Source organism: Dreissena polymorpha, chromosome 16, assembly GCF_020536995.1.
Source record: "Dreissena polymorpha isolate Duluth1 chromosome 16, UMN_Dpol_1.0, whole genome shotgun sequence".
Taxonomy (NCBI): domain Eukaryota; kingdom Metazoa; phylum Mollusca; class Bivalvia; order Myida; family Dreissenidae; genus Dreissena; species Dreissena polymorpha.
In genome coordinates, this window is record NC_068370.1 from 35,615,877 (window position 1) to 35,640,941 (window position 25,065).

A 25,065-nucleotide genomic window follows, 5' to 3' on the forward strand; every position below is an offset into this window, starting at 1 on the left:
ACTGATTCGAGTCATCGTGACCTTTACCTTTGACCCAGTGACCTGAAAATCAATTGGGGTCATCTGCGAGTCATGATCAATATCATCCGGAAACCATCTGGTGGACGGACCGACCGACCGACAAAAGCAAAACAATATACCCCCTCTTCTTCAAAGGGGGGCATAATTAAATAACAAGGGCTGTTTGTAAAACATGCATGCCCCCCATATGGGCTCTCAGTTGTAGTGACAGCCATTGTGTGAATATGTTTTTTGTCACTGTGACCTTGACCTTTGACCTAGTGACCTGAAAATCGATAGGGGTCATCTGCGCGTCATGATCAATGTACCTATGAAGTTTCATGATCCTAGCCATAAGCTTTCTTGAGTTATCATCGAGAAACCATTTTACTATTTCGGGTCACCGTGACGTTGACCTTTGACCTAGTGACCTGAAAATCAATAGGGGTCATCTGCCAGTCGTGATCTATGTACCTATCAAGTTTCATGATCCTAGGCATAAGCGTTCTTGAGTTCTCATCCGGAAACCATTTTACTATTTCGGGTCACCGTGACCTTGACCTTTGACCTAGTGACCTGAAAATCTATAGGGGTCATCTGCAAGTCATGATCAATCTAACTATCAAGTTTCATGATCCTTGGAATAAGCATTCTTGAGTTATCATCCAGAAACCATTTTACTATTTCAGGTCACCATGACCTTGACCTTTGACCTAGTGACATGAAAATCAATAGGGGTCATCTGCCAGTCATGATCAATGTACCTTTGAAGTTTCATGATCCTAGGCATAAGCGTTCTTGAGTTATCATTCGGAAACCATTTTACTATTTCGGGTCATGGTGACCTTGACCTTTGACCTGAAAATCAAAAGGGGTCATCAGCGAGTCATGATCAATCTACCTATCAAGTTTCATGATCCTAGGCAAAAGCGTTCTTGAGTTATCATCCAGAAACCATTTTACAATTTCGGGTCACCTAGACCTTGACCTTTGACCTAGTGACCTGAAAATCAATAGGGGTCATCTGCAAGTCATGATCAATCTACCTATCAAGTTTTATGATCCTAGGCATACGCGTTCTTGAGTTATCATTCGGAAACCGTTTTACTATTTTGGGTCATGGTGACCTTGACCTTTGACCTGAAAATCAATAGGGGTCATCTGCGAGTCATGATCAATCTACCTATCAAGTTTCATGATCCTAGGCAAAAGCGTTCTTGAGTTATCATCCAAAAAACCATTTTACAATTTCGGGTCACCTAGACCTTGACCTTTGACCTAGTGACCTGAAAATCAATAGGGGTCATCTGCAAGTCATGATCAATCTACCTATCAAGTTTCATGATCCTTGGCATAAGCATTCTTGAGTTATCATCCAGAAACCATTTTACTATTTCAGGTCACCATGACCTTGACCTTTGACCTAGTGACATGAAAATCAATAGGGGTCATCTGCCAGTCATGATCAATGTACCTTTGAAGTTTCATGATCCTAGGCATAAGCGTTCTTGAGTTATCATTCGGAAACCATTTTACTATTTCGGGTCATGGTGACCTTGACCTTTGACCTGAAAATCAATAGGGGTCATCTGCGAGTCATGATCAATCTACCTATCAAGTTTCATGATCCTAGGCAAAAGCGTTCTTGAGTTATCATCCAGAAACCATTTTACAATTTCGGGTCACCTAGACCTTGACCTTTGACCTAGTGACCTGAAAATCAATAGGGGTCATCTGCAAGTCATGATCAATCTACCTATCAAGTTTTATGATCGTAGGCATAAGCGTTCTTGAGTTATCATCCGGAAACCATTTTACTATTTCGGGTCACCGTGACCTTGACCTTTGACCTAGTGACCTGAAAATCAAAAGGAGTCATCTGCCAGTCATGGTCAATCTACCTATCAAGTTTCATGATCCTAGGCATAAGCGTTCTTGAGTTATCATCCAGAGACCATTTTACTATTTCGGGTCATCATGACCTTGACCTTTAACCTTGTGACCTCAAAATCATTAGGGGTCATCTGCGAGTCATGATCAATCTACCTTTCAAGTTTCATGATCCTAGTCATAAGCGTTCCTGAGTTATCATCCGGAAACCATTTTACTATTTCGGGTCACCGTGACCTTCACCTTTGACCTAGTGACCTCAAAATGAAAAGGGGTCATCTGCGAGTCATGATCAATGTACCTATGAAGTTTCATGATCCTAGGCCTAAGCGTTCTTGAGTTATCATCCAGAAACCATCTGGTGGACGGACATACGGACCGACATGAGCAAAACAATATACCCCCTCTTCTTCGAAGGGGGGCATTATAAGTAACTATGGCAAACTTGAAGAGACTGTCAGATTCCCTATTTGATCAAAGAACACTTCTTGAACACCAGTGCAGTATCCCGAGTCTCATTTAGAATCAGTTCGTAATAATTTACTAAAGTTGACTAAATCTGTTTTGATCCTGTGTAAACAGCACTATAACTTCATATCTGTGACAACAACACATAGAACACAGCATTAATGCTAATGGAATGTGATACAAGAAAGAGATCAGCTCATTAAGATGAGATGTAAAACACAACCATTCCAGTCTTATTAGAGCAATAAGGATTGTTTTTCAGCACAAGTGTTCATTTGTGTCAAATTACATTATTTTTTATTTTTTTTTATTTGTACACATCAAATCAGATTGTTTCAATATAAATAATGGAGAATAAACTATGTGCTTAAGTGTTTGATAGTTTACAAAACATAAGAGTGTTAATAACCACAGTACAGTTACACAATATGATACCATTGTTTTTAGCTATCTGTAGCTTTCAAATAAACTGCTTCAATTAATTACTTTGCTGATAATCATCATGATTACATTTAAAAGGGTTCAATTTTAGAAAGAAACAGTTTAAATAAAATTAAATCATATTTGTTTTCCTAGTTAACAACTGAACAGAAATGGGAAAATTGTTAAGAAAATAGTTTTGCTTGCTCTCTATTTATAATAAAGATAAGGTGCCATTATTTTGTCTTAGACATAAAGCTGAAAAATGCCCAAATGCCTTGTTCAGGCTTACCTGAGACCAAACAGATTGTGGATGACTAAATTTCAGTTAAGATTCAAGCCCTTGAAAATGGAACAATGTAGACAGCATCCTAGTATAGATCTCAATGGAACAATGTAGACAACATCCTAGTATAGATCTCAATGGAACAATGTAGACAACATCCTAGTATAGATCTCAATGGAACAATGTAGACAACATCCTAGTATAGATCTCAAGTATAATCCTAAATGTAGTTATCAATGTGTACTGGTAAATTTACAAAATTGAAATAATATGTATGATGGAAGAAAAATGTTTGGCTCCTAAAGAGCGTATAGTTTGCAATGTTAAGATAATAAATGTCTTTCTCACTCAAGATATTAACAACTTAGTACTTATAAAATAGGTTGAACCTGATAACCAGCCTTAAACCTGTACATGACAAGGTGACATTGTTGAATGCCCACCCTGAAATTACCATCATTAAACAAATACCTGTAAGTGAAAACGACCATATTTCAAATGGTAAATTGTGCATAACACAAAAACACATTAACCTATATTTGATTTATGGTGGTACTCAGTCTTGCCCTAAAAAGAGTTACTTTGCAGATAATACATTATTGAAAAGAAGTTTGTTTCATACCATACAATTAGTGCAACAAAAGGCATGGAACACTTATTGTGAAATTGTCATGAATGAAACTTGTACTCTTTCAGGCTTTAAGTGTATCGTTGGACAGAAAATATTTCTGCTACAATCCAACAGATAAATTTGTACTGACATTAGCCCCATTTTGTAAAAACTGAGCCTTATGCATGTGTGAAAAGTGTGATCACAGATTAGCCACTGCAGTTCGCACAGACATGAGTTTCAACTTACACAGTATTTTTTGCTGAAACAAAAGAAATTGGAAAGGAAGTTCTTTTCTGAATGAAAGTCCAGTCGAGGCGGAAACTGTGTTCCCAGATAAGCCTGTATGGACTGAAAAGACTAATCTGCCTCAACACTTTACCCACATGCATTAAGCCCTGTTTTCCCAGAACAAGGCTCATTATTCAAAGATTATTATAGTCATAAAGCTGAGTTTCCTCTGTTAAAGTAATATTGATGTTTTTTGTTTGTTTGTTTTTGTCAAATAAATATATGGGAACAGGCCACAACATTTTAAACAGCCAAATGCCATTCTCTCAAGTGTTTCTTTTATGTTACATTAAAGTGAAAAATACAATTCAGCCAAAAAGCTGTTGAATGATACTTATATGGTTAATATTGTACATGTATTGCTCAGAGATGGTGGAACAGAATATGCCTCAGTTCTAGCAATGAGTATGGATTAGTGTTTAATACATTGTCACACTGAACGCTTACAAGAGAAGTATTACATTCTTTCTTGGTGGCCCTACAAAGCCCATATTGGAGAATGTTATGCTTATATGATGAACTATATTAGGCCTAACAAAGTATGCATGCTTCAGTAATAGATTCTAATCTTTCTTCAAATTACATGAACCATGAATGATCTCAAAGCTTTGCCTCTCTGATAAAGGGTATCATTGCCTAATTTGGAAACTGAGCAGATTGTTACCTGTACATAATTTCACTTAGGCCTAAATTAAAATAAAGTTAGTTTGCCCTTTACCGACCGACCCACTTTTAACCCCCCGACCTAAAAAATTCTATTGCCATTTCTGAAAACGTTTCTTTTTTTTTCGTTTTTTCCGCTGATCGTAAAAGAGCCGACTGCAATATTTATTCGTGCTCGTATTTATATCCCTGTCCATTATTATCGCCCCTGACCGATCTAGGTCGCTCCGACGGTTGGAATTTCATATGCCACAGAATGGACAGTAATGCAAGCGTCTATAACCAGCATCGCGATCGGCGGTGTTCCATGAAAATGGCCGAACGACTTCATACTTAACTATTGGTTCGCGAAAGTAGTCGGACATATACGAGTTTAAGTTCGTTGCACACATGTTGTTAACGTGATCCAAGATGGCGGACAATTGACTACCGAATTTACGACGGACATCATATAATTAGTATGGATTAATGAAAAGAGCGTGCCATTCTACGATGGAGCATACGTTTTAGATACAAATAAAAGTCTCTTTTTTTGGAAATGTATGAACTGAATGTCACAGAACAAGTGCTTGGAAATTGGAATGCAGTCTACTCGCAAAGAAAAATACATCTAACAGTTACAGGATTATCGTTTGAAAATGCAAAATAAAAGACAAACATGATTTGATTTATATGCAAGTGGATCTGTGTTTAATCAGATTCATGTGCATATTCTGCTTTATTATGTTTGCCACTCTAAACAGTTTACTGTAATGGCATGTTAGTGAAATGGATATGTAAAGGTAAACTTATTTAATATATTAATGTCTCTTAGCTAAATACATCGACAACACTCGAGTATATATGTTTAAAGCGTTAATATATCCGCAAACTTAAACTAACACCCTTAACCCTTTGCATGCTGGGAAATTTGTCTTCTGCTAAAATGTCGGCTGCTGAATTTCTAAATTTAGCATTTTCTTCGATTTTTTTCAAAGAATACTATCAGAATAGCAAACAGTTTTGATCCTGATGAGAAGCCATGTTCTGTGGCGTCTCATCTGGATCCATACTGTTTGCAAAGGCCTTTAAAATTCGGCTCCAGAGCTTTAAGGGTTAATTTATTTCCCCAAATCAAGTTTTCATGCTTATGTTAGTTGCAATAATACAACTCCCAGCTATTGACCCTCTGAGCTGTACATATGTACTCATAAAAGCTCAGAGCATTCAAGAAGAACTAATGCTTATGTTCAGTTTGCCCTTTTATGAATTTACTTTGCCAAGCCGAGACTATGCACTAACCGGTCAAACACTTAAAATTGAGGCCTGTAAAAAATTTCAACTGGCCTGTGAATTGTTCCTCCTGGTGGGCAAGTCTGGCCTGTAAAATTTCGCCATGTCTGAATTTTTCCATTAAAGGCTTTGAGCTGTCTTTCTACACTCCTTCAATGCTTGTTGCATGCTAATTAAGCCCAATTTAAGGGAAAGGTTTAAGTTAAAAATAAAAGCTGTCTGGCAGTTAAATAAAGACAAATGCATTTGAGCAATTAACATCATATAATGAACACATATTTGATGTAATAACACACAAGCATGCATTTGATATTAATATATGCAAGAAACAGCAAACAAGATAATGTTAAGCTACATAGGGCTTCTTATACTGCAACAGTGCTTTAATAACAGTGTTTTAAATTTTCATAGACTATTAGTGTATTAAAAATATTATTTTTCAAATAAAATAAAATAATTTTCCTACCTTCCTACCCACCTATAAAATTTAGGGTCGGTAAAGGGCAAACCAACAATATTTTAATTGTGGCCTTAAGGACAGCCTTTAAGTGTTTTTTGACCTATTAATTATTATTGAACATCAAAACAAAATGTAGTGATCATATGTTGAACCTTTGTTGGTCACTTCCTTACATAAATATCTGCAATCATTTCATACACATGCAAGTAGTGTAATTCTTCTCAAAAAAACTTTATTTTTCCTACGTACTTGCATTTAAAAATCATTTGCAGTAGTAAGCTATTTAGATTTATGATTTGATAATTATTATTTAACCATTGAATAATATTCTAACAAGAGTTCCGCGGGCAGTCAGAGACATATGCCCCAAACAGGGCTTTGAACTAGTGACCCCAATTTCAATAGGAGTCATCTACTGTCCAAGGCCAACACGCATGTGTAGTATCAAGCCAATCTGTCAATTCATTGATGAGTTATTGATCGGAAACAATTTTCACTCTTATTGTGACAGTGACCTTGACCTTTGACCAAGAGACCCCAATTTTCATAGGGGTCATCTACTGTCCAAGGCCAAAGCACATGAGAAGTATAAAGCCAATCCGTGAATCAGTTGAAGAGTTATTATTGATCCGAAACAATTTTACACTTAGTGTGAAACAGTGGCCTTTACCTTTGACCTAGTGACCCCAATTTCAATATAGGTCATCTACTGTCTAAAGCTTATGTGCATGTGAAGTATCAAGCCAAGCGGTCTTTTTGTTGACAAGTTATTAATCAGAAATGATTTTCATACTTAGTGTGATAGTAACCTTGACCTTTGACATTGTGACCCAAATTTCAAAAGGGTCATCTACTGACCAAGGCCAATGCACATCTGAAGTATCGAGCCAATCGGTCAATTGGTTGACGAGTTATTGATCGAAAACAATATTCATACTTATTGTGATAGTGACCTTGACCTTTGACCTAGTGACCCCAATTTCAATATGGATCATCTACTGTCATGGCTTTGAAATTGGGAATTTTATCGGCATTTTCAAGACACTGGGAAAATAAATTGGGATTTAAAACTACATGAATGAGTTCAGCATCTTTAATCACAAACACCACCATTATCTTCAGTTTTCCGCATCATAAGCTCACACAAAATCTTCAGTCACATCAGGTGCCTTTTTTTTAAGACTTGCTTCATTTTCTTCTTAAGAACTACTTCTTTCAATATGTTGAATATCATGCAGTCAGCACTTTGCTTTCGGAAATCAACGATGATGATGCAAAAGAACCAGTTGTTATGAAATCACTATCATTAACAATGGAAGGAGTTTCGATGGGAAGACTTGTACTTTTTGACGATGTTTGTTTGTTTAATGACGCTTGCTTAACAAAATCAACAGTTTTCATTTTGCCGCCAGGGTTTTGCTCCGGAATATTTCTAACGTAATATTTTGAATAGCGCAACATATTTGTTTTCCATGAAGCTGAATCACAACACGCTTGAATTTCATCGCAAATATAATAAGCGCCTGAACAACACAGAGAATATCGTGCACACGAATAATGCCGATATTATCCTAATCAAAGTATAGTCTAAAATCCGTACGAGACCAGATCGGACTACGCTGTGTTAAAAAGCAAAACAGCCTATGTGATAAGTGTTTTTTTCCAAATGGGAATTTTTTAGCAAATTTTGGGAAAAAAGTATACTTTTTGCGAATGGGAATATAGCTGAATTTAGGCCATAAAATCGGGCCCAAAAAAGCCCTGTAATTGCCCTGAAATATAATTATTTAAAACAAGAGTGCCAAACTGTCACAAGATACGCCCGTTCGGAGGTTTTGGACACCATGCTTAATGCTTGAAATGCACTAAGTGACCTCGAGACCTAGTTATTGACCCGGCATGACCCATATTTGAACTTGACCTAGATATCATTTAGATGTAACATCTGACTAAATTTGGTGAAGATCAAATGAAAACTACTTCAATTAGAGAGCGGGCACCATGCTAAATGCTTGAAATTCATTATGTGTCCGATCGTGACCTCGTTTTTGACCCGGCATGACCCATATTCGAATTTGATCTACATATCATCTAGACTCAACTTCTGACCAAATTAGGTGATGATCAGATGCAAACTACTTCAATTAGAGAGCGGACACCATGCTAAATGCTTGAAATGCACTAAGTAACCTTGTGACCTAGTTTTTGACCCGGCATGACCCATATTCGAACTTGACCTAGATATCAACTAGATGCAACTACTGACCAAGTTTGGTGAAGATCGGATGAATACAATTTGAATTAGAGTCCGGACAAAGTGGCGCCGTTGAAAATGCACTAATTGACCCTATGACCTAGTTTTTGACCCGGCATGACCCATATTCGAACTTGGCCTATATATCAACTAGATGCAACTGCTGACCAAGTTTGGTGAAGATCGGATGAATACAATTTGAAATAGAGTCCGGACAAAGTGGCCCCTTTGAAAATGCACTTATTGACCCTATGACCTAGTTTTTGACCCGGCATGACCCATATTCGAACTTGGCCTAGATATCAACTAGATGCAACTGCTGACCAAGTTTGGTGAAGATCGGATGAATACAATTTGAATTAGAGTCCGGACAAAGTGATGCCTTCCGCCCGCCGCCCGCCGCCAAGGGGTTTCACATAATACGTCCCGTATTTTATACGGGCGTATAAAAATAGAGTAAAGTTAGCAATCAATGTGTGCATTTTTTGGTACCAAATTAAAGCACTTAATATAATGATCTAGAATTTTCCTTGGATAAAGGCATGCCGCACTTCACATGTGAATGCTTTTAACTATTGAGAAACTTTTTGTTAGAATAAATATTTTACATTGTAAAACTTTGGTAACTTTATGAGGGATAAATTGATGTCATAAATGTAATGGAATAACCTGAATTCAAAAATGAGTTTGAAAGCCCAACTTTCAGGCACAGCAGTGTGTTAAATAACATTTTTGACAGTTACCGGTATCTAAACAAATCATGTAATTTATTCGCCTGATATGACTCTGGTAATTAATTATTCCTGTCAAATTCTTGGTAACATAAGATGGCACAGTTAAATGGTTTGCTACAATTAATCTGATAGAAACATTAGAAATGACACATTTATGGCAAATATATTCATGATAAATGGTGTCATTTTTTTCATACCAGTGAAATAAGGTTGAAAAAGTGTTGTAAATGGAATGAAGCTGCTTTTGTGCAGACTAATGGATTTAGATGAAGCTAAGTGCTTAACATGCCACGTTTATCTTAGAATACAGTGAATTTTTTGTTTTTTCATGTGAAGTTTGATTTTTTCAATTTTTTCTCTGTGTTCAACACCATTTGAGTTAGTAGAAAACATGTATGTTTCCAGTGAATGCCCTCACAAGTTATGTCAAGGCTTTTCAGCCTTATACAACAGGGGCCTATTAAAGGCCCCTTCCCAATTGAAAATTTCTTTAAAATTTTGCAGTTTTCCCAAAAATCCTAACTAACACCAGCTTTTTCATTTCCCAAAGCAGTAATTTTAGCAGAATTCATCCGAAAATGAGCAATTTCTTCCGAAAATCCATAGGCTAGGGCCTCTTCCTAATGAAGCTGGGAAAACCCCTGTATGTGGTCCAGCTGGAAATCAAACCTGTGATCTTTCAAAACTACTTTTATCAGCTGCTTTAAACATTAACAATTCAAATTGATTACACCATAAAGAACAGTCAATTTACAAGGAATGACACTAAATTGTTAATACACTTCAGACAATAATATTATTGGGGAGTTGTTAAACTTAGCTGCAATTGATAATTGTGTATTGATTTTACTCCAATAGTCCTGTGTTGATTCATCTTTTACAAACAGTGTCTCTTGCATTTACCAAGACTTTTAATATTTTGGATTTTATGTTAATGCAAACTTATTATCAGTAAACACAATCTTTGATAATTTAAACTTTTAACTATATCTAATGGTTTTATGGTTGAAATTCGATTCAATCACCACATTAGTTTTATAATGCACATTCCGTTACTATAACACTCTATGATTTATGTTCAATGTAGCTGTATCCAATTAGCTGATGGGTTCAAGTTTGATTAAAAGCCGCCCAGTGATTAGCCCTTTCCCTCTCAGAAGCAAATGGAACAATCGATGTGTTTGTGAAACATCATGTCCCCATATATCTAACCTTTGACCTTAAAGGATTACCTTGACCTTTCACCACTCAAAATGTGCAGCTCCATGAGATACACATGCATGCCAAATATAAAGTTGCTATCTTCAATACTGCAAAAGTGTACATTAAATGAGCGATTTTGGCCCATATATTTGACCTTTGACCTTCAAGGATGACCTTGACCTTTCACCACTCAAAATGTGCAGCTCCATGAGATACACATGCACCCCAAATATGAAGTTCAATATCTTCAATATTGCAAGTTATTGCAAATGTTTAAGTTTGCAAAAACAAACAAAGCAACCAACAGACACAGGCTTCCTGAAAATGCCCGACCATCTGTCTTGTCCGGCAAAATTCTTTTCGGTCCGGTGAAGTTTCTAATATCGCCGGTTCTTGTGACAGGCCAAAAAAATATGACTGAATTAAGAAAAGTCTAATACTTGCCAAAAGATCGAAAACACCCATTAGAATCACTCTTTTCGTGAAACGCGTCACTAGTTCTTAGGGAGTGCTCTCCCTTTGAAATGTTGTTTTTTCCAAAAAGGTCAATTTCATTGGTCCAACATATTACCATCTATCCAATAAGAAAGGTTATAACAAAAAAACTACACCTGAAAATAAATGTAGTTGCTAAAGTTCTTCAATGGCAACACCAATCATGCTATGTTATTTTGTTTTGAGTCTGACTAGAATTTAACACTGTTGTCCATCATAGTTTTACACTGTAATCACTTAAACACAAGTGTTTTGATTTACTTTATTGAGTGTACTTATAGGCTGCACATAGCAATAAATATGAGTTAAACTTTACTTAATTCTTCAGTTATAAACTCACGCTTTTTGTTCAGGTGAATTTTTGTCTGGACAGGCTAAATTTTCCATCAGCCTGTCTGGTTGACAGGCACTTTTTGGGACTTTTCAGGAAGCCTGTAGACAGGGCAAAAACAATATGTCCCCCACTATATTGGTGGGGGACATAAAAAGACTATATGCAACCAGTATAAAACCAGAACAGCCTTCAAACAACTTGTAGTCTGTTCAGCATTATGCTGTTTGCTGCTTTAAAACACCTGTCAGAATCTAGTGAAAATGGCCTTTAATTTAATTTGATTTTCTAAGTACTACAAACGGGTCAAAATGCTCAAATGAGTTATAAAGAGTCAGTCATGATCTTACCAGACCCAGATCCATCGTTATGGTGACGTAGTTGTACTCCCACCCATTGCTTATGGAGGGACTCTGCCACCACAGGTTGCTCCCGTCAATGGCGTTGGTGATCGGGTGGGCCTGACTGATCTCACGGGCGTTACAGTAGTCACAGTGGGAGATGCGGGGCATCAGATCCACATGCTCCACCAACTTGCAGAAATACTCTGCCCTTGCTAGTCCACATGTGGCGTTTGCTTCGATGGTCGCCCGAGTGGCCAGATTCAGAATGTATGGAAATAAACCCTGATTTTGTTCAGCTGAAAATGAATGATGACATCAATCAATACTGAAATTAATAAGACCATTTTTAAAAGCCACACAATCTCATCAACGTTTTTCCTATAAACTTGGTACTGTAAAAGGCACAATTCCCAATTAGACCATTTTTTTCCAATAAAAAATAAAAAATTCACAACAAATTTTTTTTCCCTTTGCAGAAACAAATCAGCAAAGAGTTGCATACACACACGTTAATCTCTTTTGACAAAACATTGCAGTCTACACAAGAAGTCAGTATACATGCTTAGCGTGTTTTCAAAATAACCAACACCAGGTTTTTTTTCCTTCTTTGTGACCTGCCGAAAAACGGCCCTTTCCCCTCAGATTTTTTTCCCCCTCAACAGGTGAATTTTCCCCTAGATTTCATTTTCCCCTCCAACAATTTTTTTTTATTTCTAATTTGAAACCTTTAAATATATAAGTTAACCTGATCCAGTGTAGAAAATAGAAAAATATTGCATAATTAAATTATCTGTTGCCTTGAATTTGTTTTAAAAACAGTAAAATATGTTAGGCCAGAATTTTTTAATAAAATGATTTTGGACCCGACGACTCCAATTTTGACGAAACCAGAAAAAAAAAAAATTAAAAATCTTTTTTTTCGGATGCCAAAAGGTGGCTTTTAAACACGAAACGCTTGCCCGGTTTTACAAAAAGTTCAAATGAGCTATAAATCATCGTAATAAACCCAGTTTTAATTACCCACATTAATACGTGAACCTCCTTCATTGTATGCTGGAATTTACACCATCATTGTTTGTGCAAGAAGTTGAAAAACGCTACAACTCTCTTTTCCCCAATAAATATGCAACCGTCAAATGAAATCCTGAATGGAATCGATTTGTAAGTAAATGTTTTATTATTTCTTTACAATTTTATATATATATATATATATATATATATATATATATATATATATATATATATATATATATATATATATATATATAATTGATAGTATTAAAATGACTAAAAATTATTATGAAAGCAATAAGAAAAGAAAGATTTTAATTTAACAGGTGCTCGCAATGCGAAACCCATTTACGCCATATTTTACGCACAAATACTGTCATATTTAAGAGAATTAAATTTTATGTGTTGTTTAATGTAGTTGTAGTGACAAATTTGTGCATATAATAGGTGTTGTTTCATTATTTTCAATGGGTACGAAACTTCGGTTTTGTTCCGAACTGGTTCGTACCAAAAGTTCAAAAATCGCAAAATCAACAGTTTGTAAAACGATTTCAAACCATGAATGTCCAAATAAAATAGTCAAGTTTATGGGGGTTATTATTGGATTAACGGCTCCTTTATGAAATTGAACTATCAATTATGTTATCCTTGGATAAACTGTCACGAAGATCAATAATTATAACAATTATTAGGGACGCTATTTCTTTAATCAGTACCATGACAAAACACATTTCAACTTGTTTCAACAGGTATTTGTGCTTAACAGTTCCATTGTTAAAATGTTCTGGGAACGATATATTTAAATCAAGATACCAACTATTTCTGAAATCAAAAGTAGGTTCTTCGCTCTATGTACTATATTTCGGATATGTTAAAATTCGGACATATATAAATATAGTGACATTTATGTGTTGATTTGTTTAATATAGTTTGTACAAATATGTTTTGTGTTATTTCAGACAACAAGAATGGATGGTGGCAATTATTCTGGGCCTTTCTGTCAAGAAATAGATGTGAAAAAATATTCATTTAATTGAACAGGGAAATCAACCACCACAACTAACAGAAAACTTTTTAACAAAAGGTGTTGTTTTAGAATTTGTGAAATTTGATAATAAACAGAAGTTGATGTATATCATGTCCAAATGACCAAATGTATAAACTGTTTAACAATTTGAATTGAGATGCTTTATTTTCTGATGTTTGATTTATTTTTCCTTTAAGATAATACATATTTGTGTGATTCTAGGTTTTAATAAATAATTCTGAAACATTTATGCAGCATACTGTTACAATATTGTTAACGTTATTAAATTATGTTGGTTATCTGGTTTATCAAGTGGAAAAAATGTTATTTATATAAAAATAAAGCTTTTAATATTAAGACTTATGAAGATACTTATTGTTATTCATGTATTAATATACTTCTCATAGTTATAAAAATATAGTAAATGCCTTTATTCATTAATGTAGTAAGGTTCCTTAAATGATTGTCCTTATTGATTAAGTTTGAATAACGGGCAGTTTTCACACCACGATCAAGTGGCTTTGACCTTTGACCTAGTGATCTGATAATCAATAGGGGTCATCTGCGAGTCATGATCAATATACCTATGAAGTTTCATGAACCTAGGCATAAGTGTTCTTGAGTTATCATCCAGTAACCATTTTACTATTACAGGTCACCGTGACCTTGACCTTTGACCTGAAAATCAATAGGGGTCATCTGCGAGTCATGATCATTGTACCTATGAAGTTTCATGATCCTAGGTTAAGCGTTCTTGAGTTATCATCCGGAAACCATTTTACTATATCAGGTCACCGTGACCTTGACCTTTGACCTAGTGACCTGAAAATCAATAGGGGTCATCTTCGAGTCATGATCAATGTACGTATGAAGTTTCATGATCCTAGGCCTAAGCATTCTTGAGTTATCATCCGGAAACCAATTTTACTATTTCGGGTCATCGTGACCTTGAACTTTGACCTAGTGACCTGAAAATCATTAGAGGTCATCTACGAGTTATGATCAATGTACCTATGAAGTTTCATGATCCTAGGCCTAAGCGTTCTTGAGTTATCATCTGGAAACCATTTTACTATTTCGGGTCATCGTGACCTTGACCTTTGACCTAGTGATCTGAAAACCAATAGGGGTTATCTGCAAGTCATGATCAATATATCTATGAAGTTTCATGATCCTAGGCATAAGCGTTCTTGAATTATCATCCGGAAACCCAGAGCTCCAGATAAAGGTTGTATTTTCATAAATAAGAATTATTTTCAAGTCTGTTACGTATTTATTTTTAAATCTGGTCGTACAATTAAGAATTACAAAATCAATTTACGTATATTATTTTTACATCCGTACGTATCAATTTTTATTGAGTTCTTTTAGCGTATTCAAGACCTTTTTGGTACTTATATAAAATGTTTATCGTGTTTGTTTATCGAAGCGCATTGTTTCCAATAAAAGCGGCGTGAACTATCAGTAAAAAAAAAAGGGCTGCGCCCAGAGGACGTCCTAAAAAACTGCAGAGCGTGCAAAAACAGGCTTTTAACATATTTTACGCAAAGCGAACCTAAGTTGAATGTTATGAAAGACATTAAAGAAAAGATCTTATACGATTACACCCATTGTTATTTATTTTCAGGTCATTAAAAAAAGTTAAGAATTATTTTCCAAAACTAAGTAGAAACGTTAAGAATACAATTTCTAAGTTAAGAATTCTTTTTGAAAATCTGGTAGTAACGTTAAGAATTTTACAAAACCTTATCTGGAGCTCTGCAGAAACCATTTAACTGCTTTGGGTCACCGTGACCTTGACGTTTGACCTAGTGACCTGAAAATCAATAGGGGTTAACTGCGAGTCATGATCAATGTATCTATGAAGTTTCATGATCCTAGGCATAAGTGTTCTTGAGTTATTATCCGGAAACCATTTTACTATTTCGGGTCATCGTGACCTTTGACCTAGTGACCTGAAAATCAATAAGGGTCATCTGCGAGTCAAAATCAATGTACCTATGAAGTTTCATGATCCTTGGCATAAGCGCTCTTGAGTTATCACCCGGAAACCATCTGGTGGACGGACGGACAGACATGAGCAAAACAATATACCCCCTCTTCTTCGAAAGGGGGTGGGGAAAATGAGAAAACTAAGGCCCCCCCTCCCAGAAGCCATGTTATTCAACTGACTGGAACAATTTTTAAACTCAACTCCCATATCAAGGAAACAAATGTTCTGAGCAAATTTCATGAAAATTGGGCCAAAATGTGACTTCTACTGTGTTCACATGTTTTCACTATATACATATAGAGAAAAATCCCCCGCCCACTGGCGGCCATGTTTTTTCACTGATCCCGACCATTTTCAAACTCGTCCGAGAAATCAATAAAACCAATGTTTTGACCAACATTCATGATGATTGGGAAATTTTTTTGATTTCTAGAGTGTTTACAAGGTTTCTCTATAGCCAAATTGGGAAAACTGCCACTCTATACATATAGAGAAAAATGCCCCGCCCACTGGCGGCCATGTTTTTTCACCGATCTCGACCATTTTTGAACTCGTCCGAGACATCAATTGAACCAATGTTTTGACCAACTTTCATGATGATTGGGCAAAAATTGTGACTTCTAGAGTGTTTACAAGGTTTCTCTATAGCCAAATAAGGAAAACTGCCCCGCCCACTGGCGGCCATGTTTTTCAACAAATCAGAACCACTTTTGAACTCAACCAAGATATCATTAAGACAAACATTTTGAAAAAATTACATGAAGATTGGGCATGAAATGTGACTTCTACAGTGTTTACAAGGTTTTCTTTTTTTTTACCTAGTGACCTAGTTTTTGACCCGGCACAACCCAGTTTCGAACTCAGTCGAGATTTTATTAAGACAAAGCTTCTGACCAAGTTTCATGAAGATGGGATAAGAAATGTGGCCTCTAGAGTGTTTAAGAGCAAATGTTAACAGACGGACGGACGGACATACTACAGACTGGTCACAAAAGCTCACCATCAGGTGAGCTAAAAAATCCAGAAAATCATTTAAAAAAAAATGTTTGGCCTTAAATTGATTATTAAAGACTTTCCTTATTTTCCCCAAAATCCAGCGTTTTGCGCGATTTTTTTCCTCTCAAAAAAGGCCAGGCCCTTTCCCCAAAATCAGATAAAATCGCTGAACACTTAATCCAGTTTTGTCCAGATTTTGTTTACTCAGTACTGTCTACAGAGTAATTACTACTTCAGTAATGAATCATTTAAAAGACCATAGCGATAAAGATTCAGCATGTTTGATTTGAAATTAATTTCGAGGAAATGTCTTTCAAAATCATTCGCAACACAATTTAGTTAAAATGAACAACGAAAGTTTTAACCTAAATGAAAAGATTTCAACACTGTCTCTACGCTAGTTAGTTTTTCCTTCTACAATTCTGACTTTAAAAAATGGGGATTATGCATCAAATTTTTAATCCAGAGCATAGTTGTCAGATGTTATATAATTATAGCAAAGTTTCACCAACTGTCGAGGCTACTGACGCAAACCTAGTTCGTGCAGAGGCAGGTTATCCTTTGGAACATGAGTCCCGATTTAGACAGTTGAAAGAGCACAGCTTCAGTTAAAAGAGCATTTGATTTAATAAACTTGTTGTTTAGAGGTGATAGAAACATGATTTCGCAGGCAATCATTCACCACTTTGATGTTGATATGCAACTTATTATTTCAACATGTTTTGTAAAGTTTTCAGCATAATCAATAAATTTCCCAATTTGGATGAAAACACCACTAATTTCCCCAATTTGGCAGGTACCGGTACCATTCCCAAAGTTGTGAGGAAAAACGCTGCACATCAATAATATTACAGCCATGTAAAGTGTTTGTATTCATACAGCCATATATTGCACCCTTTACTTTTGCACTGATTTAATACTCAAGTGTTGTCTACACCTATTTGGGATGTTTAATTATTTCCGTGACAGATTACCCATGTTTTGATTGTAAAAAACAGTTACAGCTGAATATAATGTAGAAATTGTGCAAGCTATAGAATGCTTAGAGGACTTCATAGCAGCCAAGAAAATGTTAAATTTCATGCCCTTTGACACAATCATCATAATTTTACTTCATTTCCTGAATGCATGACTACATGGCAATATGAAAACATTTACAACTTTTAAATAAACCTCACCAACAATTAAAGCAACATGCAAAATTCTATAACTTTTTTTTACAATACTACATGAGCAACAGGACTGAAACAGGCAACATTTACAAACAAGCATGTAATGGAAGTTTTTAAGCTGTTGTTTCTATAATGTAAATGCTTTAATGATATTTTATCTTCATCTCCACTATTCTATATTTATATATAAATAAATGTGTATATGAGTAATATAGAATACTTTAGCAAACATATTTTTAAGAGATATAAAAATGTGCATTAACAAGGTGCAAAATGTGGATAACTTAAATGTATTAATAACAAGAGCACCGCCTTGCGGGTGCAGACCGCTCATCTATTTTCTTTTTAAAGGTGAAGGGACTCTCATTTTCAATCACAAAGGAGGGAGGGGTGGAGTGAAGAGGGGTGCATTGTGTGGGGATGTGGACATTTATTACATTATCTTCCAAAAATGCAAAAAAAAGGAAAAAAAAAATCGGGGTGGGGGTGGGGGGGGGTGGAGGTGGGGATTCTTGGGTGCGATGGTTGGACGGTATTTCAAACATAAAATAATAAAAATAAATATTTGTGTTTTTTAACCGTTTCAAAAAAATAAATTGGGGGGGGGGGGGGGGAGGTGGGGGGGGTATAGTGTGAGGGTGTGGTGGTAATTTGTGAGATGATCTTAAAAAAAAAAAAAAAAAAAAAATTTAGGGGGCGGGGGGATTCGGGTGGGGGGAGGGGGGGGGGGGTTTCTTGGGTGCGAAGGTTGGACGGTATTTCAAACATAAAATAATCAAAATAAATAGTTTTGTTTTTTAACCGTTTAAAAAAAAAATTAAGGGAGGGGGTGGGGTGGGGGGGGGGGTGGTATAGTGTGAGGGTGTGGTGGTCATTTGTGAGATGATCTTAAAAAAAAAAAAAAAAAAAAATGGGGGGGGGGGTATTCGGGGGGGGGGGGGGGGGGGGGGGGGGGGCATGGGCGATGGTTTGGGTGGAGTCTATTATGGTATGTCAGGTAAGAGTAGTTTTGTCAAAGTATCAATCAAATCTAATCATAAATAAAGAAGTTATGGCAATTTTAGCAAAATTTAATAATTTGACCTTGACAGTCAAGGTCATTCAAAGGTCAAGGTAAAATTCAACTAGCCAGGTACAGTAACCTTATGATAGCATGAAAGTATTTGAAGTTTGAAAGCAATAGCCTTGATACTTAAGAAGTAAAGTGGATCGAAACACAAAATTTAACCATATATTCAAAGTTACTAAGTCAAAAAAGGGCCATAATTCCGTAAAAATGACATCCAGAGTTATGCAACTTGTCCTTTTACTGTACCCTTATGATAGTTTGCGAGTGTTCCAAGTATGAAAGCAATATCTATAATACTTTAGGGGTAAAGTGGACCAAAACACAAAACTTAACCAAACTTTCAATTTTCTAAGTATAAAGGGCCCATAATTCCGTCCAAATGCCAGTCAGAGTTACATAACTTTGCCTGCACAGTCCCCTTACGATAGTTAATAAGTGTTGCAAGTATGAAAGCAATAGCTTTAATACTGTAGGAATAAAGTGGACCTAAACACAAAACATAACCAAATTTTCAATTTTCTAAGTATAAAAAGGGCACATAATTCAGTTAAAATGCCAGCCAGAGTTATCTAACTTTGCCTGCCCAGTCCCCTCATGATAGTAAGTAAGTGTACCAAGTTTGAATGCAATAGCATTGATACTTTCTGAGAAAAGTGGACCTAAACGCAAAACTTAACCGGACGCCAACGCCAAGTAGATGACAATAGCTCATAATTAAAAAAAAAAAATAGATGAGCTAAAAATCATTACAATTCAGTTGTTAAACTTTATTTACATGTGAATACAAAATGTTGTGGAACAAGTCTTCTGGTTGTTCCTAGAGGAGTTCTTTGAGGAAAAAACACAAAGGTTCTACACATTCATACTTAACCAACCAATCCCCTTGATAAAGAAGAAACATTATGCTGCAAGGACATCAGAAAATTAAGATAACATATAACAAGAATTGGATGAACATATGAAGAAAGCCATTGAATTTCATTCCATTTTTTCAGTGACGATTATACTGGAACAGCCAAACACATAGTAGAGTTTCACCTAAAATGAACTCCCAAACATGATACACATCTCCATTTTCATTAAGAGATATTATTACCTGTTCATTATTTATAATATAAACCAAAGGCAGAAGTTAATCTTCCTTCCTCAGTATCACATGTCCCTGAATAGATACCCTCCATCACCTTCCTTGGTATCTATGGTGACCTCAGTGTCCCCATAGGTGAATCAAGAAGTTAATTAATGGGACCACCATATGCTTTCAATCAGATGGGGGTGTGATGGGGAATTTCTCATTTCCACTTGACACAGGACACTCATTATTTCAGCAATTTATCATTGGACACTATGATTAAGAATATAGAAATTGGTGGCTAGGAAATGTAGAAATTGGCAATTGTAATTTAAAGGACCAGTTCGTTTGTTGCATTTATAACTTTAAAAAGCTATGTACTCTATTAACTGCAGCATTATGCATTACACGTTGCCTAATTACCACGTGACTTTTCCATATCTGTGTTGGGAGAATAAAGCGCGACCCATTTAAAATTTTTAAGGATCTCTTTTTAAATATTTCACCATTTTTAATGGGATAAAGTGGAGAGCCTTCAAAAGAGTTTTCTTTAGGTATCATGATCGTTTTAAACAAATAAGTATTTTTTCAGTTATGTGCAACTGCACATTTGAGCGCTTAGAAAAATGTCGGATCAGTGTGGGGACTTCATATTGCAAACGCGCAGTTGCACTTAATTCTCCCAACTTAGATCTTAAAAAGTCACGTGGTATAGGCACCGTGATAATATGCTGCAAAAAATGTTCTTGTTTTTCCCAACAATTGTTATAAAAAGTTAAATAAGAGCATGCAGGTAAGCATCAAAATTTGCAAGAAATATATAACTAATAATATTAAAATTGAAGCAAATCAACAATAAGTTAATAGCTGTTAACAATTAACAATTAATGATAACATTGTTTTATTTACAGAACTTGCTCAAGCTTACCAAGAAATACCACTAATTCATCTAAAATGTTGGCAAAATAATGTTCAATATGCATTACTACAAAACTACTTTGATAATGTAAACTAAACTTCACACTGCAACTCCATATTTAGTCATTCAGAGATTAAGTTATGTTGAACATATAATAATAATACACATCATTCAATAGTTATCCTATTAAACAAATACCATGGAAGTTTAATACTTCACTGAATTTACATGTATGTTCATTGCATTTATTGGCGAATACTAAACATGGGTCAATGGTACGAAGTCTGCTCAATACTAATCTTTAAAATATCTTTAAACCTTCATAATACAATGTATGTGAACATCCATATTTGTTTGGAATCACATGTAGGATGATGTTGTACTAAGAAATATATAAATCTGAACAATTTCATTCATATACACCCACATAAAACGTACACTATATTTTTATGGGAGGTGCAGTGTATGATTTGACCTTCATATACGGATAAAAGCTCGGAAGCATAATACTGAATAATACATGTAGTATTAGCTCTACATTCATACCATATCCTTTAGTTCAAGTAAGAGAAGGATAACGACATTAATATAGTACCAGATGTACTAAACAAACACAAACAAAACAATGAAAAGTTACATTTTAGACAAGAGGATGATTTCGTTCAGGAGTTACATGTATATGAAAGAGTATTTAAACATTATGTTTTTTGTATGCATCTAAGGTCTGAACAAATACTGGTGCAACATTATTAATATAAACATAAATTAGAACATAAAACAAGTACATGTATCATAAACACAAACTATAACTTTATATATAAATATCGCGCAAATCATTCCATTAAAGTTTAGATTACAAGGAAATAATGTATGACCATTCAGTAATGCAGAGCAACCACCAAACTTATCGGTCAAATTAACCAGTCTTACCAAATATTCAGCTCAAATAGCTGCATGTATCAAGCTAGAATGAAGCAGGAGCCTAAATTTAATCGTTAATAAGTTACAGAGCTACTCTGACCAATTTCCAACCAGCAGCATGCTTTGCTCTTGAGGAGCGCAGCAGTTTTGATTGCAATAAGTGTCTTCCATCATAAATAGATTGGAATATGCCTCTATTGATTATGACTTGAAGAGATTCCACAGGTTCCAGACTAAGCAGATTGCACTCAATGATAGCATCATCATAAACTGCCTCACCTTAAAATAAAATGGAATTTGCTTAAAAAGTAATTTTAAAGAACATTAAAATAAAAATCACAGCTTACCTTGTGTTTTTACTTGAACGTTTACTGATCGAATCTCTCTGGAACCAATTTTACACATGTAGTCTCCACTGTCTGCTTTACGGATGTTGCCAACCTGGAGGTTGTAGTAGCCGTTACCATGGTCACCGGTAACCAAGAGACGGTCGCCCAGCTCGGCCGGCAGGTCTATGTCGATTTGTAGCCCTCGTGAGTAGCGGCTGAAGTTCGGGGGACCCAACCATACTACAGGCAGGGTCTGGGATGGTCTCGGGCATGTGAGAGTTAATGTTTCTCCTTCATTGATATCCAGTCCTTGAAATAAAGATAATTTTCTTTGTATAAATATATAAAATTTTCACAATTATGGTAATTTTTTCTTCTATGATACCTTCTTGTTGTAGGCTCTGTTGACTATGTACTTCGCCATGTCAATATTATTTATTGTACTTTGACATTGTTTAATGTTTATGCAATATATTCTGGACATGGAATTGAATTGTGTAATAATTACATTAAATCAAGTGATAATCACATTTCAAAACTATTAAAGAATTATTAAACTGAAAGTATCAGTGAACATTCCTACATGAAAATATTAAGATAATAATGCATGGCTTAAATTATTACAAACATATTTAATTAGACAACTAGAGCTATCACAAATTTAAGCAGATTTATAAACGTACAAACTGCTTCGACATAGAATGTAAATGCTGTATTTGAATCTTGACATTCAATTATGAATACCTAGAAGGAAGCCATGTGGATTTGCAATGAATTATCCCGAGTGACACACTGTCTCATAAAGGTTATCATTTGTTCAATTTTTTTTTTATCCTTCAATCATGTCTAAAGGAAGATGTAAGATGAGATGGCAGCGTTGGACTATCAATAAAATAAGAAGGATTACTACAGACTTTAATCTTAAATACGACATAGGCAGACCTTTCCCCCCCCCCCCCCAAGCTTATAGGCGGCAAAATAATGATGCAGTCATATGGATACATTATATGCACTTGTTTTCACATAAAAGAATAAAAGATTTAATTTTAAATGTAAGTTGATCTGCCCAAATGCAGTATATGATTCAACACTTTAACCCATTTATGCCAGGACTCTCCCTTTCTTTTAAATTCGATCAATTTATTTCCAAAATAAGGGATGTCTAGTATATTTATTTCTATATTTAGAATTTTTCTTACAGAAATTCATTTAAGCAAACAGCGCAGACCCTGATGAGACGCCGCATCATGGTTTATGCTGTTTGCCAAGGCCTTTTTTCTAGACGCTATAGGCATATATGGGTTAAAACATCAAGTTCAGATAATATACAAACCGAAATGAAGGGACATTGAACATCTGGTTTCTCCTCTAGTATAATTAGTGTCATAAAAATTATAAAAAAAACTCTGATCAGGTGTCTAATCACAATTGTAACAAAATTGGCAAAAAAATCACAATTACAATTTCTTATTTTGATCTGTAACTTATGCTACTTTTTATTAGGTTATATTGTGTTCTGTGTTGTACAGTATCAATAAATTACCTGTTGCTGAAAGAAGTAATTGCAGTGCTGACTGTAATATTTGCAATCGAAACACAATTGAAACAGTTGGTTTGCTGTTTAACAGGCAATTTGCAATACATTTTGTGCATACACTAAAAACAGTTTTGCTTTAAAATGCTGATATGCTGAAAAGTGTGCTCACATTTCATTCATGCAGTTATTAACTAGAATGAAAGTTAACCTTTCACATTTTAAGTTTGTTTACTTACTATCTTCGGTTTAAATAAATCAATGATAAGGCCGAAATTACCTTTGCTTTAATGCAATATGCCAATAAATAAGAGGCCAGTTTAAACATTATAAAGTTTTCAATATGGCACAAATGGGCTTTTATTTACTTTGATAGGTCAACATATTAAGATCTTCTGCAGTTTAAAAAAGAAGCTAATGTTCTTACATATCCAAAATCTAGTTATGTGTGCCAATTAAACAAACATTGAGTTCAAGATCTGGTGAAAACATTGAATCAATCAGATTGAATGTGTGCACCTTTTGTTCTACTGCTTTCTGTTATGTAAGTTGGAATATGGTTCCACTTTCATCTTCAGCAGATCGTTGTTAAAATTTCTGGCTAATCATCAAAAGAAAAGCGTATTTTTGTCTTGTTATTTGAATCTAGTTCAATGCTTACTGTTTTGCTAGATGCACATGGATTTAAATTTGGACTTTCAATTTAAATCAAAATTGATTGACAACAGTCTGAAACCTGCACAAACCTATTGTTTCAGTCATTGTTGTTTTTGAATGTGCAACAATTAACTCATTTGACAGCTCAAATGAGGAACTCAGGGGTGTTTCTGGTATCTTGCTTGGCAAGTTCCCGACTACCATATGGCAAATTTCTCTGAAACTTTCAAGACTTATCTCTTAGCTGCAAACTGTCTTTCATAGGTCTGGATGTCTCCTATTAATAACACATTATTTCAGTGCAGCTTTCCACCTTTAGCAGGCCATAAAACTGCTATAACTGTATCAAACATAATCTCATAATCTGAGCCATGATCGCTAACAGGCTATTTGGTGATAGCTGGGCCTAATTAAATGAGGTGCCCAGCTGCTAATGATGCAGAGTTTTGAATTCTTATTAAATTGATGATTACAAGGAAATGCACTTTGTTTGTCAGTTTCTGAGAGGAAGTCACTCAAATGATGGAATATTTTAATTACAATATGATATTTATAATGACTTTCAGGATAACTGCTGATACTTTCTTAACAAATAACACAATGCATATGTTATTTGTTTTTCTTACATAGAAAGCCATGATTTC

The 25,065-nt window shown here is 35.3% G+C and overlaps 1 protein-coding gene across 1 annotated transcript in view; it reads right to left on the reverse strand.

The window, feature by feature from the left end:
- Positions 1-25,065, reverse strand: part of LOC127861760 (laminin subunit alpha-1-like) — a 163,012-nt gene that overhangs the window by 115,590 nt on the left and 22,357 nt on the right. Inside the window, exons 2-4 of the mRNA XM_052400440.1 lie at positions 22,249-22,539; positions 20,990-21,010; positions 11,728-12,017 (exon numbers count right to left, since the gene is read on the reverse strand). Of these exons, the coding sequence (XP_052256400.1) occupies positions 11,728-12,017; positions 20,990-21,010; positions 22,249-22,539 (602 nt within the window). The remainder of the gene's footprint in view (positions 1-11,727; positions 12,018-20,989; positions 21,011-22,248; positions 22,540-25,065) is intronic.